Below are 17074 nucleotides of genomic sequence, written 5' to 3'. Positions count from 1 at the left end.
AGGTAAATAGGTTCAGAAAGCAACGAAAGCTTCACAAAACTCATCATTCTCCTTCCCACTAATCTTAGCAAAAAAAGAGAAAAACAAACAAACAAACATTAGCAAGCATTTTCACCAATCCTACTGGGTAAAACAACTCGTTATATTAAGATTCTGGCTTGATTTTGAGGCATATATTAATGACAGTCTTGCTCTAACACACTTTATCCTCATTTGCTTACAAGTGTGCTTCCAACGTTAGAGACCCTCAACTCTCTGACTTGTTAAATGAGTTTATTTAATATTTTTCTTGTCACTTGTCCTCTTGCAGGACCTTCTTTCCTTTCTGGAAACAGCCCTTCCAGTCCCTTTCCCAATTCACCAGCCACTTAGTGTCTCCTGGAGGACTCTGGACCAAGTTTCTCTCCCAGTCTCATCTCCTTATTTGAAATTTGTTCTGAAGCATGGAGCCTCGGAGGACTCCTGGGGGTTATTTCCCATCTGCTTTCTGTATGCTCTGCATATATTAAGACATACTGCACGGCTGTGTGAGTCATCATGGACATTCTCCTGCAATTGTGATTTTTTAAAAAATTACCAATATGAAAAATTGAGAACGTTGGCTCTGCCATAGTCTTCTAGACTCTCTCCCTTTTGTCACCTAGAGAAATACACTAGCACAAAAGTGCTATTGTGTAACTGCTCACCTTTTCCATGCTAACAATATACCCCTCAGTATTCATGCAAGTCGATGAAATGAATTCCATCAGAGAGATTACAGAGATTGTGTGTCAAGGGAATAAATAAATGATACACTGGAGAGTTAATAAAGCACCAGAATGGGAGTTCATGAGCTGTTTGTTTTGTTGAAAAGACTTATACACATGACTCTTCTGGATTTGCTCTAAAAATTACCCCTTAGTGAATATCTATTTAACCTGAGTGTCATAACAAAGGCCTAGAAGATGCCCTCATTAACAGGCAGCCCTGGGTTTTGTGAAACATTTTCTACTTTCCTAGTCAGAAATCAGAGATATACAATTGCCTGCCTTGTGCTGGAGGTGGCAGTTTTAAAATCTCAACCCTCTAGGTTTCAATTAGCCTTAAAATTGCATATTGCTTTAGGTTCCCAATGCCAGGGTTTTCAAACAACCAGAGGAGAATACCAGTATTTAGTCATTAATATTTCTTGAAAGAAATGTGCTCTTGTCAACTGGAATGACAAGGGTCAAATGGAAATTCGGACAGCCTTCAAGATCTTCCAAGTAATATGTTTTTCCTTCTTGCTGGATTTCTGACAACTTATAAAATAGGATCATTGTCCTCTTGCAAATGGCTGTTCTTGCTTTCCCAAAGTAAGAGGGAGCGAGCTGTCTGATCAGCGTGATGGCAATCCACTGGTACGTCAAAATTTGGTCCTTAAATTTCAAAACTAAGCTCCATTTTGATTCAGGAACATGGAAACATTATTTCTATGGAGTCAGTGTAATCCTTACTGCAATATGCCAGGGGAAGAGCTGCACAGCGTTTCCAGTATTTAAGAGACCTGACCTAGGGCCTAAGTGTCTTCCTGGAGCACTCTGGATATCTTAGCTACGCGAGGCTGCTAATGATAGATGTGCAGTTCCTACAATAACACAATCTTCATTTGCAGCTTTACTTTGCTAGAGTTCTTATCTACTGAAGGACGTTATACTTTCTGGAAATAAAACAGTATTACTCAGAAATTACAGAAATTATGCCAGGTAGAACCTTCTGCCCACAGATGAGAATCCCTTTTATTGGCTCACTCTAAAGCAAGTGGTCTAGGGTCAGTGGGTGTGATGGGAAATGACATTTTAACTCTCATCAGTCAGTGGTTTGAACTGATCATACTGGCTCACATCATCAATGACGTTCTAGAGCTAGATTTTACTGGCTAGTAAAAGCCAATTGTTAAGTATGCAGGAATTTTGCCAACCACAACTGTTGATAGCTTGCAATTTTCCACGATGGGAATTTACACCATGGAAGTTAGCAGATATTACAAATTGGGTCTTATTTTTCCCCTCCTGAGAGCCAGTTTCAGTATACCCCTCATGAGCTCAAGCAAAGAGAATAGCTCCCGGAATTGAGAAAATGTTCCATATTTCCCAAAGAGCAGAACCAGAAACCAATCAGCCAATTTGAAAGGAAATAAAATCATGAAAATAAAGACCTTATGTTGTTAACTTAATAATTTTAATCCTAGTGAAACTTTCACCAAGTTTATAATTTCACATTCATTTCAAGTGACGTGTGTAAAAGGACTGTTTCTGCTTGGTATTGGGGTGGAAGAACAGGAAGACTTTTGTTCACCCTAGGAATACAATGTCAGATATCAAGAATGTGCAAAGTTAAGGGGAAAAAAAAAACACACAAAAAAACAAAAAACAAACAAACAACAACAACAAAAAAAACTGTTATGAGGAACAGCATGAAGGAGGAGGGATTATTTTTCAAATATTTAAATATAAGTCACAGAGTCTGCAGAGTGCTCACTGAAATGTTAATTCTATTCAATCCAACTAGACAAACATTTATAAACAATCAGTGTTGTTGAATTGAATTGAAATGTTAACAGTTATTCTCCTATGATATTTCTCTGAAAAAAATTAGAAAACATCCTTTGACTATGAATTAAATTCCACCCTGAGATGAATGTTAACTTTATAATAAATAAATAGGATTATCAAATATTTATATCTAGTCTGTTTCAAGATACCTGTCATAGAATTACTTAGCAGCTTAGGTGAAATAATGAAGAGATTCTACCACGCTTAAATAGTATTGGAAAATACACAGAGGTGAACAGAGCTTTCTGAACTTTTAATTTAATGAGCAACTATGGATATTTATGGTACATAGTTTTATTTTTTCACCACCGGATAGTTATCGCCCTACTTCTGACAAAGGCATTTTAATTCTACTTCTACTAAAGGCACACTCCTCACCTAGTTTCAGTATATAATCTATAGGGAATTGACAGTCTCCCTAGTGCCAAAGGAGGTCATGTGACTCAGCATGACCAATAAGAGTATCACATTTCCCTGGCAACAATGGCTGACTCAGAGATGGACATTTGCCTCATCCAGAAATAATTGAAACTTTCTTTGGGATAGTTGAGAGAGGAGCACTCTCTTCTTTTGACCTTGAACTTGAGCCTGGAAGGACATAGATCTGAAACTCCTGGGAGCTACCTTCCTACATAAGAATAAACTCAACATGAAGGAGAGCAGAGCTGATAGATGGAGAGAGATTGAGGCCTCGTAATATTGTTTAAGCCCGTAGAATAAGCCATTCCAGAAGTCATCACTACACTAGCTTAGAAGTAACATGAGATGATAAATGATCTTTCTTTGTTTATAATACCTTGGGTGAAGGTTTCTGTGGCTCACCATCAAGAGTCCTGATACAATATTTACAGATTTTCCAAACTATTTCTTAAGCCATAATCACCGAAAACTGCTAACTTAACAGTCTTCTGATAGTGCCAAAGCCGTTTCTTTCCCTGTCTTTACATCCAAGCCCTTTGCTGTGTAACTTTGGAGTTCTTCCTGAAAAATGGCAGAATGTACTTCCTGCCTCTTGACAGAGCTTGGCCATGGGATTTGCTTTGGCCATTGGAATGCTAGTAGATATGATGCAATCAGAACGTTAAATTGGGCTTGCCTTATTGGGCTTCTGTCAGCACCATTACAAGAACACACTCCACTAGCCTGCGGGTCCAAAGAAGATGCAAGGCATGTGGCGAGTAGACACAGACCCTTCCCTCCACCCACAGCCACCATAGTATAAGATAAAGCCACTCCACCCAACTTACAGACCTCTTAGAATAAATAATTGTTTTAAGACACCAGCTTTTCAGACAGTCTGGAGTGATGCGAAGATCATCACTGTTGCATAGGGTCACACAGAGCATCACCCTTACCACTCTCAGTATACACAAAAGAAATAGTTTTAAATCTCTAAGGAGACACTTCAGGTTTTTGCAAGTGAAATGTGAACAGGAAGTGAAGGAGAGAAGATCCAAACCAGAGATCACAAACCCTGATGCCTGCAGTGGCCAAGCAAGTGAAACACTAATAACTTAAACTCATATAGCATGTAGCATGGGTCAGGCCCTATTCTGAGTGTTTACGAATATCAATTCATTTAATCTACATAACAATTATTTGAGTTAGATGCTGTTGTTATCTCTCCTTTACTGGGATGAAACCGGGCTAGAGAAATGTTAAGAAACTTGCCCAATTGCATAGCTTGTAAATGGTAGAGTTACGTTAGAGTCCACACCTCTATGCTATAGTAAAATAGTCCAGATAAAAACCAGAAGGAAGTGGAGGGGTCTGTGCTTCTCTGGAGAGTCAAGCGTCAAGATCAGCGGCCTGTCACCGCGTGTGACGATAGAGAGCATTCTGATCTTTCCACACAATCTAGACTTTTGACAAATCTCTCTATTTTCAAATATTTTAAATGTTTAAATATTTTATATTTTTTTAACACCACAAAGGTTAACCCTATGCAGCTCAGGCCCAAGAAATCACATTTAAAACTAAATGTGGTCACAGGTGCCCATTGCACCCACTGATCCAAGCTTAGCAGCAGAGTCCTGTTAAGGCAGCAAATGTCCAGCACCTGTGTTTCAAGAGCTCTTCTAATGTCTTTGAGAGTGGTTTCAAAAGCTTTGTCTTTAAGGTACAACAAGACAAGTAACATGGCGCTGCTATATTACCTTTACCTTTGTGCCTTTGTACCAGCCCCACATTCTCCAGACCTACTCTTTGGGTCTTTGAACTCACCATGATCTCTCTCATATCTGGAGATTTGGGTCTGGTGTTCCCTCTGCCTGGATAATTCTTCTCTCCTTTTTTTATTGGCTCTTAGTTGAATGTCACTTCCCCCAGGAAGCCTCTGCCCATGCCCTTCAAGAATGTGCTAGAGAACCCTTCTGAATGGTCTGAGGCACCATGTACCTCCCCTTCCCAAAACGTAGGTCCACCTGTATTTTGTCTGCTCTGGCACCTGAATGTATCTCTTATTAGGCTAGGACCCTGAAGAGCTTTATTTACAGTTCCTCATACATAATAGATACTAGAAAAACAGTTATCAGATGCAAGAAGGAATGCACAAATGAAAGAACATGTACAGACCATGCAAATGTTACTTTCTTTGAGTCTATTGCAGACATACATGAACACACACACACACACACACACACACACACACACACACGTACCTAGATAAAGCAAGAGCACGATTAACTCTTTCTTCAAGGCCTAATGTGCCCAGAGCCTTCCAAGTCATCCAGAACTTGAATGCATCAGCTCTCCTGCTACATTGGATAGACTTGTCTCCTGTGTCATAGCTGACATCATAGAATTTATCCTGCTGAAAGAGGTAAGATGCCTTGGCAGAGTAGCATTTCTTAAGAAGATCCTTTTGGGAAAAAAAAGAAAAAAGAAAGAAGAAAGAAAGATCATAAGACTGTCCATTTTTAAAATACACTCGATTTTGAAAACACACCCACAAATATTACCTATATAATATTCTAGTACTTTGTGCCAATGGTGTTTGGTCTCATTCTATGACTGCCCTACATCAGAAGCAATAGGTATGCATTAACTTGGAGACACAGATTATCCATTGTGTTTCTAAAAAAGAAAAACACCCCTCAGAGTTGAGAACGCTAAGTCCATCCTCAACCATTTCACTGATGAATACCGAGAAGCTTCGAGACATCAAGGTGGGCCAGTTTCTCAAGATGAAACAAATTGTCTATAACTCACTCAGCCTTCAGAATGCTAAATAAATAAATAAATAAATAAATAAATAACCTAACATATTGTATATACTTTATACAATTTCACAGGCAAAAAAACCGTAAGCTTTTAAAACCTTTTCAATTCATATCCATATTGAAAAGGCCAGAAGTGACAATAACTCAGATATAAAAAATCTGAGTAAAACTATGGAAGAGTTAAACAAGTACCAACAAGTTTTAACCACCACAATATCAGCTACAACTCCAAAGACTTTTTTGAGTTGGTCTCAGATTAGTTTTATTTGCAACCAAATTCAATTTGCATTTACTGACTGGTGACTTCTCACCAAGCAGTGGACGAAAATTCACCCTGTTTATTACCATTCTAGAGTCTTTGAACTCAAGTTATTAGAGTTTAAGCCCTGTTGCCCTCGATGTCATTTCATGTCTACAAAATCCCAGATTTTCTAACCTGTCCTTCATAAGCCTCATAATTCCCTGAGCATCTTCATTCCCAGAAAATACCTATTAGAACTATCTGCCCCAGCAGCATAACCAAGCTACTCAATGTGCCTTAACCACTAGATCATGCCCCACCTGTATCTTTGCTCCCACCATTTACTCTACTTTGTCTCTATTTTAATATAATATTTGACACATTCAAAAGAATATATCAGCATATTTATAAGTTTCGCAGTTTACTAACACCAAATATAGTCTTCCCTCTATAACTAGGTCTGCCTTTCCTTTGGGTCTCGTCTCAACTTTTGCTTCCCTTCCAAGTTCTTTATCTGCCCATCCCTTTGGACACATATTTTCCTTTTATATTTGGCTGCATTTGTTGGCTTTGCTCCTGCACTGCCCCTACTCAATGAGCAGTCTGCATGTATTCTCTCCTCGTGTGGCCAAGTAGGTTCTCGAGGGAAGGAATCATTTCCTATTCATGTCCACATCCACGGAGCTTAACACTATATTGGGCACAGAGGACCCTCATGAAACAATTCAGTGATGATGACTCTTCCCATATTCCATATTCCTCTCACATTCCTCTGACATACAGTATGATCAGAATAAACACATGTCCCAAATGAAACATCAAAACAAAGCTCCAGGAAAATAACTAAACAAAATAGAAACAACCAATCTTCCAGATGTGGAGTTCAAAACCCTGGTTTTTAAGGATGCTCAATGATCTCAGTGAGAACTTCATAAAGACGGAAATAGAAAACATAAAAATGAACCAGTTATAAATAAAGAATACAATAACTGAAATGAAGAATACACTAGAAGGAATCAACAGTAGATTAGATGAAGCAGAGGGTTGAATCAGCAATTTGGAAGATAAGGTAGCAGAAAACAATCAGAACAGCAAAAAGAAAAAACAATCCAAAAAAATGAGGAGAGTTTAAGGGGCCTCTGGAACAACATCAAGTGTACCAGCATTCACATCATAGAGGTACCATAAGGAGAAGAAAGAGAGCAAGGAATTGAAAATTTATTTGAAGAAATAATGATGGAAAATTTTCCTAACTTGGCAAAGGAAATAGACATAGAAGCCCAAGAAGCACAGAGAGTCCCAAACAAGATGAACCCAAACATGACCACACCAACATACATTGTAATTAAAATGCCAAAGGTTATAGACAAGGAGAGAATCTTAAAAGCAGCAAGAGAAAAGCAGTTAGTTACCTCAAAGGGAGCACCGATAAGACTGTCAGCTGATTTCTCAATAGAAACTTTATAGGCCATAAGGGATGGGCATGAAATATTCAAAGGGATAAAAATCAAGGATCTACAACCAAGATTACTCAACCCAGCAAGGCTATCATTTAGCATTGAAGGGCAGATAAGGAGCTTCCCAAACAAGAAAAAGCTAATGGAGTTCATCACCACCAAACCAGTATTAGAAGAAATGTTAGAGGGGCTTCATTAAGGAGAATAGGAAGAAGAATAAAATAGATCAAAATATGAACAATCTAATGTCAATAACTACATATCTATCAACAATTATTGTAAATGAATTAAATGTTCCAATCAAAAGACATAGCGTGGTTGAATGGATAAGAAAACAAGACCCTTACTTATGCTGCTTACAAGAGACTCACTTCAGATGTTAAGACACACACAGACTGAAAGTAAAGAGATGGAAAACCATATTTCATGAAAATGGAAATGAAAAAAACAAACAAACAAAAACTGGGATAGCAATACTTATACCAGACAAAATAGACTTTAAAACAAAGACAATAACAAGAGACAAAGAAGGACCCAGTAATTCCACTTCTGGGTATTTATCTGAAGAAACCCAAAACACTAATTCAAAAAGATATATGCATCCATATGTTCACTGAAGCATTATTTACAACAGCCAAGATACGGAAGCAATCTGAGTGCCCATCAATAGATGAATGGATAAAGAAGAAGTGGTACATATATATAATGGAACATTACTCAGCTATAAAAAAAAATGAAACCTTGCCATATCTAACAACATGGATGGACCAGGAAGGTATTTATGCTGAGTGAAATAAGTCAGAAAAAGACAAATGTCATATGATTTCACTTACATGTGTAATCTAAAAAACAAAATAAATGAACAAACAAAACAGACTCATAGATACATAGAAAATTTTGATGGCTGCAAGATGGGAGAGGTGTTGGGGAGATGGGTGAACTGGGGTAAGGGATTAAGAGGTACAAATTGGTTGTTACAAATAGTCATGTGGATGGAGGGTATTGCATAAAGAAGATAGCAATATTGTAATAACTATGTATGGTGTCAGACGGGTACTAGATTTATTGGGGTGATCACTTCATAAGTTATATGAATGTCTAATCACTATGTTGTATACCTAAAACTAATATAATACTGTATGTCACTGTAATTGAAAAATTAAAAAGTGAAAGTGAAGAAAATAAGAATAAAAAGAAATCTCAAGATATCACATTCCAAACAAAAGTATGTATTTGCTGTCTTAATAGTAATATTGTCTTGTGTGAACATTAATCTAGATATGTGTTCCATTACCATAAATCATGATTTTATATTATGCAAAAAGTTATATACCAACTATACCCAAGAACTATCACTCATGCAGTAGCCAAAATAAACTGAGTATAATATAATAATTAAAGGAAAATCAGCAAGCCTTCAGTCTGACTCTGATGGATATTAATGGTGGACATTGGGGAAAAGTAGATTGCTCTGACCTGAATATTAAGGTAGAAAAGGCCCCTTACTCTTAAAGCTACTTTAATTCTATCAGCAATTTCTCAGCTCTGATCGCAGATGCCACCACTGTATCTCTCTACCCTCAAATGTCAGGAAATTTGGTTTTTGTTTCCATAGTAACTACAGCCTGACCATACATGATAACATTAAAAGGCCACTCATATATTTTAAGGACAAAGCGCGCGCGCGCGCGCGCGCACACACACACACACACACACACACACACACACACAGAGTAGTATCATGATTGTAAATTTACTTTCATCAACCATGGAAGATTCAAAAACATTCCCAAAGCAGGTGAACTTTGGACATATCTTGGGAAAGTTTTAGTGACTTATGTTGGTGGTTGAAAGGGAGAGGAAGCCCATTCATTATCAGAAGACAAATTGCATCATCCTAGGCAAATGGAAAAGAGGAGGGCCACGAACACATATAGCAGAATGAGTGACTCCTGCAGCAGTGACACTGTTATTTTCATTGCACTGAAAAACCCTCCTGCCTTGGGAAGCTTTCATAAAGAACAATGAGAAGCTTGGAATTTCCATTATTGAAAATGAACTAAAACTTTCCCCAAAAGTGTTTGCTTTGCATTTTGATTTATATTTTTATATTAAAATTGATGTGATGTCTTTAATTTAAGATACACATCAACCAAGGGAAGATGCTCAGATCTCCAGAGAAAACATTTTGGCATAAATGTAGTAAAAGTTAACATATTTACTTTTTAAATGTAAAACACTTAACTAGCCATTATTGTGCTATCAAAGGTCATGTTAATCTTGCTCATCTTTATACACTTAGTCCTAACAGGCCAATAAATATGAGTTATGTGAATTCCAGAGACAAGTGTTCAAGGAGAATACAAAGTGCTTTACACATATTGTGATACCATCTCAAACAGTTTTCAGGAATTAGTAGACGATGTATTAGGACTCTCACAGTGGCAAATGAAAGAAATGCAATCAAAGTAGCCTAGACAAAATGGGGAATTTTCATAGGTCCCTATTTCTAAAACTCCAGACATATAATCTTCAGGCACAGTTGGATCCAGGATTAAATGCGTGATCTGTCTTTTTCCTTTTAGTTCCAATTTCTTGTATATTTGCCTCACTCCCAAAGCAGAAATCTGGTAAGAAGCCTGGGACCTAGAGCTTCTGGTGGGGCATGTGAGCATCTCTGGAGAGAGATGGGAAAGGGAAAAAAGAAGGCCTCTGCCGGTAATGCTACCGAAGCAGCGAGACACCGTTCTGCCCCCATCTCAGACTATTATCTAAACCTCCCGCTGTCTAAACCTAGTGGGAAGTCAATTGGTAAGGGAGCCTGGGAAATGTGTTTTTCAGGAGTCAGGCCCTTTCAGAGGAAGGCTGAAGAAAAAATCATGCAGTAAAGAGAAACAGACATATGACAAGCACACTACATAAGTAGAGAAACCACAACTTTCTTCTTCATTCTTTGTGTTCACAACACCTAACCTAGCACATAATAAAATGGCCAGAGCCAACATTTATAAAGTTCTTACTATGTGCTAGGTACAGTATATGTATAACCTCATTTAAATCTCAAGTTCTATTATTTTTGTCAATGTCATAGTACCTGTGAAGAAACCGTAACACATCAAGATTTGGTAATTATCCAAATCCATGTATCTAGGAAGTGGTAGAGCTGGGTTTCAAACCAAGGCTCAGGGCCTGAACTCTTTACCTGTTATGCTCTACTCTCTCCACAGTGGGTACTTCAATACATGTGGGAGAGAGCGCTCCATAAACACTCATTAAGAGGTTTTGAAGAGGTCGGTGAAAAGGGAAAATGGCAACAGAGAACACAATGAACTGAAGGTCAAAACAACTGACATCCTGTTTCAGGCTCTGACTTTGTTCCTGTAAATGTGACTTCTGGTCTTGTTAGTGGTAATATCTTGTCTATGAAGCATTTTGAGATATTTCTAAATATGTGTGACCCTGGTGATATTTAAGGATATCATTAAAACACATCATGAATCAGTAGGCTGTATATTTTCCTTCTCAAGATTAGTTAAATCATCTTTGATTTCCACAGGCCAGATCAGGTTCTTGTGGGTTCTTTGCCAGGAATCAAATCAGTGACCGTATGGGCCAACTTTAAGTCCTCACTCTTTGCAATCATGTTTTTCAGCTCACCAAACAAAAGCTACCAAGAATTCTTCCCATATGGCTCTTCCCATATTCTGTCCCATATCACCATTATTCACATGCAAGAAATTGTCTAAACTAAATGCATGAGAAAATGGGTATATTAACCTTCTAACCATTCATTCCAAAATTATGTATTGAGGACCTATTTTTTTTTTTTAACAAGCACTATAACGCTAGGAGGTGGGCATGCAACCCCAATGGAAGTACTACCCATCTAGGCTAACATTTGTGGATTGAATTTAGGTTGTGAATGGCAGAAAAGTTTGGTTGTAATCTATAATAGACTCATAAAAGTGAACTTGGAAATGATTATACCTTCTGATATTGGCTTTATTTATTTACTGGGTGAACATTTTGAGAGCCTTAATATATACCAAAAGCTGTGCTATGCACTGGTGCTGTAATGAAAATAAGAAAGTCACTATCCTTAAGAAGTTTAAGTTGAAAATAGGGACAGAAAAACAGACAATTAGAGTATGGCGCTAATACAGGAGAAAGAACGAAGTCTAAGGAGCATAAAGAGGGGTCATCTTTCACTGACTTAGAGCTGCTACAGAGGGCTCTTCAGAAGAAGAAATGTGTCACCGGAAAGCCGAACGATAAGGAGTAGCTAAGTAGAAGAACAAAATTAAATGAAATCAGTATGACTGGGGCTAAAGAATGAGGTAGGGCATAGCCGGGAAGGCTGTGAAGATAAAGAATAGCCAAGATGCCAAGGACGTAAATGCCACAGTAAGAATGACTGTCATGGGATTTCCACAGACTCATAGAGATATTACAACTTCAACGTCATTATTGCTCGGGCAGAAGAAAGTGAGAATTAGCAGATGTGGATTCTGCTTTTGATTTAGTCACTTGCTGTCAGAGCTCAACACAAGCCACTTAACATCTTGGGCTTCATTTTTCGCATCCACTTAATGGAGACAGTAACACTTGCTCTACCCACCATATGGGAATATTGTGAAACTCTTGTGAAATAATGTTAACTAGGAACACTTCTCAGTGTTTAGCCAAAATCCTCCTGACACTCCTTCTCTCCTACGTATTCCTGAACCTCAACCCCTCACAGCTGTCACCACCCATTCTTCCTTAGATTAACTTCTCTTCCCAGGCAAAGTGCAGAATAGGATGCTAGCTATAGATTTCCTCACTTTTTATGAAATGAACATATTATACTCACCCCCCACCCCTTTTAACGGGATGTATCTGCCAGTAACCCTATAGAAGCGAATACAAGAAATCTTAGAGCGATAAGAAAAATTATCCATGGTCTTCATCCCCCAACTGGAGCCAAGCCTGACCTTGTTTCAGCTATCATACTTGATGGTCTTCTTAGCAGTTGTGGGTCTTTCCAAGTCTCAGCATGGTTTGTATGGAAGACACAAACAGCTGAGTACAAAATGAGAGTGGGTAAGGGCATGCGCTAGGTGGACGAAGGGCTAAGGAGCCATCAATGACTAAGTGTAACTTGTCTAGTTGTCCTCGGTTTCCTCATGCAGACAGTGGGAAATGGAAATGTTGAATGACTGCTAAATAGTTGGTGTGGGGTGGAGGAAATAGAGGTAAGCAAATGACAATAATGTCAGTGTTATTTTCCCCGAAAGGAAATAAATCAGACTCAACCATGGAAAAAGCTGGTGTATTAGGCTGAGCCATGAATAGCCTGGAAAGAAGGAAGGAAGGAAGGAAGGGAGGGAGGAAGGAAGGAAGGAAGGAAGGAAGGAAGGAAGGAAGGAAGGAAGGAAGGAAGGAAGGAAGGAAGGAGTTGAAATTGTTACAATTATCTGGTGTTGCATCCAGCTCAAGAGAAAGATTATTTTTGATGAGTGACCAGAGTTTTTCTTCAAACTCTGCACCAAATCTGAGTTTTTATTTACCTTCCCCTCTGCCATCTGAAAGGCCAGTTGCAGATACATCATGCTTCATTGGCTGTTTCAATGTTTGCAGAGGTTCACATCCTGATTTATAGGCTTTCATTACCAGCTCTGAATCAAGTTTTGTTCAATTGATTCAACTTTCTTTCCTGTGCCATTCAAGCATTTCCCAGTCACTGGTGTCATCTGTAGATCAACCTCTGCCTATGTCTTCAAATACTTCTCCAATTCTTACTCCTTTCCTTTCTCTATCACATCCATCTTCTGGAAGATGGCAGATATAGAAGTCTGCTGATATTTAAGGTACGTGTGCTTGAATTTCTGAAGAACTGGTGAATTGTCTGCCCTGCTGTATTCTATCATGTGGTGACATATTTGAGCTTGTTGCCTTGCCATTTCAACATCTCCTTTGCAAAGTTCACATCAACTTCCCTTGTCTCCAAATATTGCCGTCCCGTTAGCCACTTGCTCAGTGGCCCGCCTGTCTCTCGTTGTTTCCCAAAAGCTTCTGGATGCTGTGTGCTGTTTCCAACAAAAAATGTGATTTCCTCTTCTGCTTCATTCAGTTCGTATATATGCTTTTCAACTACCCAGTACTCTGAAGTATGCTCTTAGAGAAGACAGCATTTCATTCACGATGTTTTGAAAAGGAAGTTTTACATGATATGCCCTTTGGGCTGCAGGTTATTTACTATTATTATTATTTTAATTTCTAAGGTTAGTTTCATAGCTGAGTGCAGTCTCGTTTTACTTCAATGCACTTGACCTATTTTTAAAAACCATCACTCTTCTACTGGGTGCATTGCTCTAAGTTAGCAAACAGATCCTGCAGCCTGTGCCGCTGCTCAGGGTAGAAGTAGCACAAAGGAGCGCCGCCGCATGAACAGTGGGCACACTGTTCAGGTCCCATCCCTGGCGAATCCCTAACTGAGGAAACGTCAGGCCTCTCAAGGCTCCCCTGGCTCACCTGGCTCACCTCCCTTCTCCATTTGTCTCCTTAGCTGCTCCTTCCTCCCAGTCACCCCACAGACACTTCCCAGCAAAACGATGGGAAAAAAACAGCAGCCCTGCAGCGCATGCACAACAGCACTAAACCATGACTACGAGCGGAGAAAAAAGGGGAGGGCCTTGCTCACCCAGGGGGCAGGGCCAGCGAGGCCCGGGAACGCAGAGCTTTCCTGAGAGGGGTTTCCACGTTACCGCCACATGAACTGCTAAAAAATCACAGGGGCCGAACAGTTTTATATGATGTGTGAAAACCACTGGTTATTTGAACACCAGTCTCCACTTCTACTTTCAGAAAGCCTCCAGAAGATTGCAGCATATTTTGCTAATTTCCAGGCCTATGGACCAGATAGGGAGTTTCGGAAAACTAACAGAGTCCTTTAGTGCCAAATCTGAGTACCGATATTTTCTCCTGAAGTGTAAACCTTCCTCACATACCCCTACCTAAGGGTTAGGATGAGCTGAGTTAAAAATAAGGAAACTGAGCTAAAAGATATTTTTAAGAAATGCAACTTAATGAGCTTAAGCAGTGATGGATGGGCACCTATAGGAGAGAGGAATGCTGGGCTCAGTGTCTTAGTATGTAAGTGCTTCTATAAATAGGTAAGAAATATGAGATAGAGTGGAGATCACCGGCACTGCCCCTGCATGCCCTACAAGCATTTAAAAATAGTGCAATTGGGCTTCTCTCTTAGGATGGGGCAGACTTTCCAGTTTTCTTTAGGCAGCTATCAACATACCTTTTCAGTTAAAGACAATCTAAAACAATGCTGTTCAAACCCTAAGTATAACTCACAGTGAGAAATTATTTTTCAATAGTGACAGTCTCCACCCTAATATACATGAAACAGAAACAGAAGTTTAATATTTGAAATGCATACTGATATGTTCTATTCCATTCTGTTCTGACTGTTCATTAAAAAGGAAAATGAAAAGCTGATATGACTTACAATTGACTGTATAACTTAAGACCAATGAGCACAGTGGTTCTTAAACCTTGACAATATTAGAATTATCTGAAGAGGTTTTTTTTAAAAAAAAAATAGCAAAGCACAGTCCTTCCCAGACCGAACAATCAGAATCTCTGGTATGGGGTAAGGGCAGTTTTTGTTTTGTTTTGTTTTGTTTTGTTTTGTTTTGTTTTGTTTTGTTTTAAAGCTTCCTGGGTAATCTTAACGTGCAGCCAGGTTTGAAAACCACTGCTCTGATAGGTCTTGACCTTATGTCGAAAAATCCTGATCTAGAAGTTTCAGTCAGCGTTACATTCACGTTGAGACTAGTTATCTCTGAAGAATCACATTTTTATAAGAGAATATAACCAGGGTAATTACCTGACTTCGTTTTCTGCTATTAGTGTCCATTATCAAACTTTTATTTGTGTATGAACACAAGTGAAGAATGACTTTATTCTATGCACCTAAATAAAGAGGGTATAGGTGGGATATGGATAATACTAGAGTTGTAATCATCTATGAAACATGTCCAAGGCTTGTTACATGGATGTGATGTGAAAAACAAGCCCCATAACCCTAATATGTTCAACTTTTTGATTTGCTATGCTTTTGTGATACAAATCAAAACATCATTTGTTTTTGGAAGTTCAAGCATATCAACACGGATATAAGTAAACTTGGCTCACTCAACTCTAACGGAGGGATTCAGATCTTGCTCTCCCTGCATCACTTCCAACTCTGAGCTTCTATGAGTCTATCTGATATATATTTATTACCACGTATTTTTTTGCAAAAGAGGGTTTAAGGCAGCTTACAAAAATACAATATGGTAGGATGTGGAGAAAAAGGGAGGATGTGGGGGAAAGAAGGACGAGGAACACTGAAGAGATGAGGGTGATGGAGAAGGGAAGGAGGAAGAAAGAGAAGAGAGGAGGTCAGGGCCGAGAACATGCAATGGGGAAATACAGTGAAGACTGGAGTGATATCTGTGCCCAAATGGCATGATGAAAGAGGGTGCAAGGGGATAGATTATTTGCTGATTTCTTGGCACACCTGGTAACGTGTGCACAGAAAAGCATCCAGCAGTCATGGGCTGCTTCTGAGCTCTGAGCATTTACTGTATTACTACATGACTTCGCCTCATCATATCACCATTTCATGCATCTGTAAATTGAAGAGAATGATACTGCATGGGAGCCCACCTCCTGGGGATAAATATTCATGGCACAATGTTTAAATGAAATGTCTGGAAAAAATACTTATTAATACAGAACATATTTCTTCAGTCTAGATGGCTTAGTTGCATCTCTCCCAAATAGGTGGACAGGCGTATGAAAGTGGTGTCTTTCAAACAGGAAAGACACAGGGCAAGTGTGTTGCTTTGGACTGAAGCTAGAAGAGCGATTTCACAACAGGGGCACATTTTAACAAAATCAATCTATGTCTCCAGCTTATTTGATGCTTTTAACAAGGGCCTGGTTCCTTTTCAAATGGAATTTTATACATTCAGTAGCAAGACCACTGGCCTACATTTCTTGGAGTTTGAGCATCCTCCAGAGGTCTGGCCTCTGAGGCTTGGAGTATAGCTAAGAGATTGATTTTTATACAGAGGAAAAATGCTATGCAGGAAGGCAATTTCTGAAATGCAAGTTCTCTGTTCTTCTTTGTATAAATCCCTTTAAATGCTTGTTGGAAATTGTTGATAATACCGTAACCACAGACAACCCTACTTATAACTAGTCTTAAATAATAGTTTAAAATGAATCAGGAAGCACTTAGTAAAACCCCTGAATAGAACCCAAGATGTAGCAGACAAAAGCATTTTGTTCAAAGACTCCTAATAAAATACAGAAATGTACTAAAATGACAAAGAATTTTTCCACTATACTAATGGACATTTGTCCACACAGAAGAATCTGTGCATTCACATGTGGTTCACTCCTCAATTTGGACATAAAAGGAAAAAGGAAATTACATTCACTGAGTGCACACTACGTGGTTGGCAACGTTTGGCACACTTTTGAACATTACCTCATATAATGTTAGAGTAGTTCTTCAAAATAAGAAGTTGTCTCCTT

General features: G+C 38.8%; 1 protein-coding gene across 1 annotated transcript in view; it reads right to left on the bottom strand.

Annotated features, from left to right (window-relative positions):
• Positions 1-17074, bottom strand: part of GADL1 (glutamate decarboxylase like 1) — a 157763-nt gene that overhangs the window by 68083 nt on the left and 72606 nt on the right. The window contains exon 12 of the mRNA XM_019745229.2: positions 5234-5433. Coding sequence (XP_019600788.2) covers positions 5234-5433 — 200 coding nt within the window. The remainder of the gene's footprint in view (positions 1-5233; positions 5434-17074) is intronic.

The sequence above is a fragment of the Rhinolophus sinicus genome, linkage group LG10 (assembly GCF_036562045.2).
Source record: "Rhinolophus sinicus isolate RSC01 linkage group LG10, ASM3656204v1, whole genome shotgun sequence".
NCBI lineage: Eukaryota > Metazoa > Chordata > Mammalia > Chiroptera > Rhinolophidae > Rhinolophus > Rhinolophus sinicus.
Note: the sequence above shows the minus strand (reverse complement) of the source record. Positions and strands in the feature narration are given on the sequence as shown.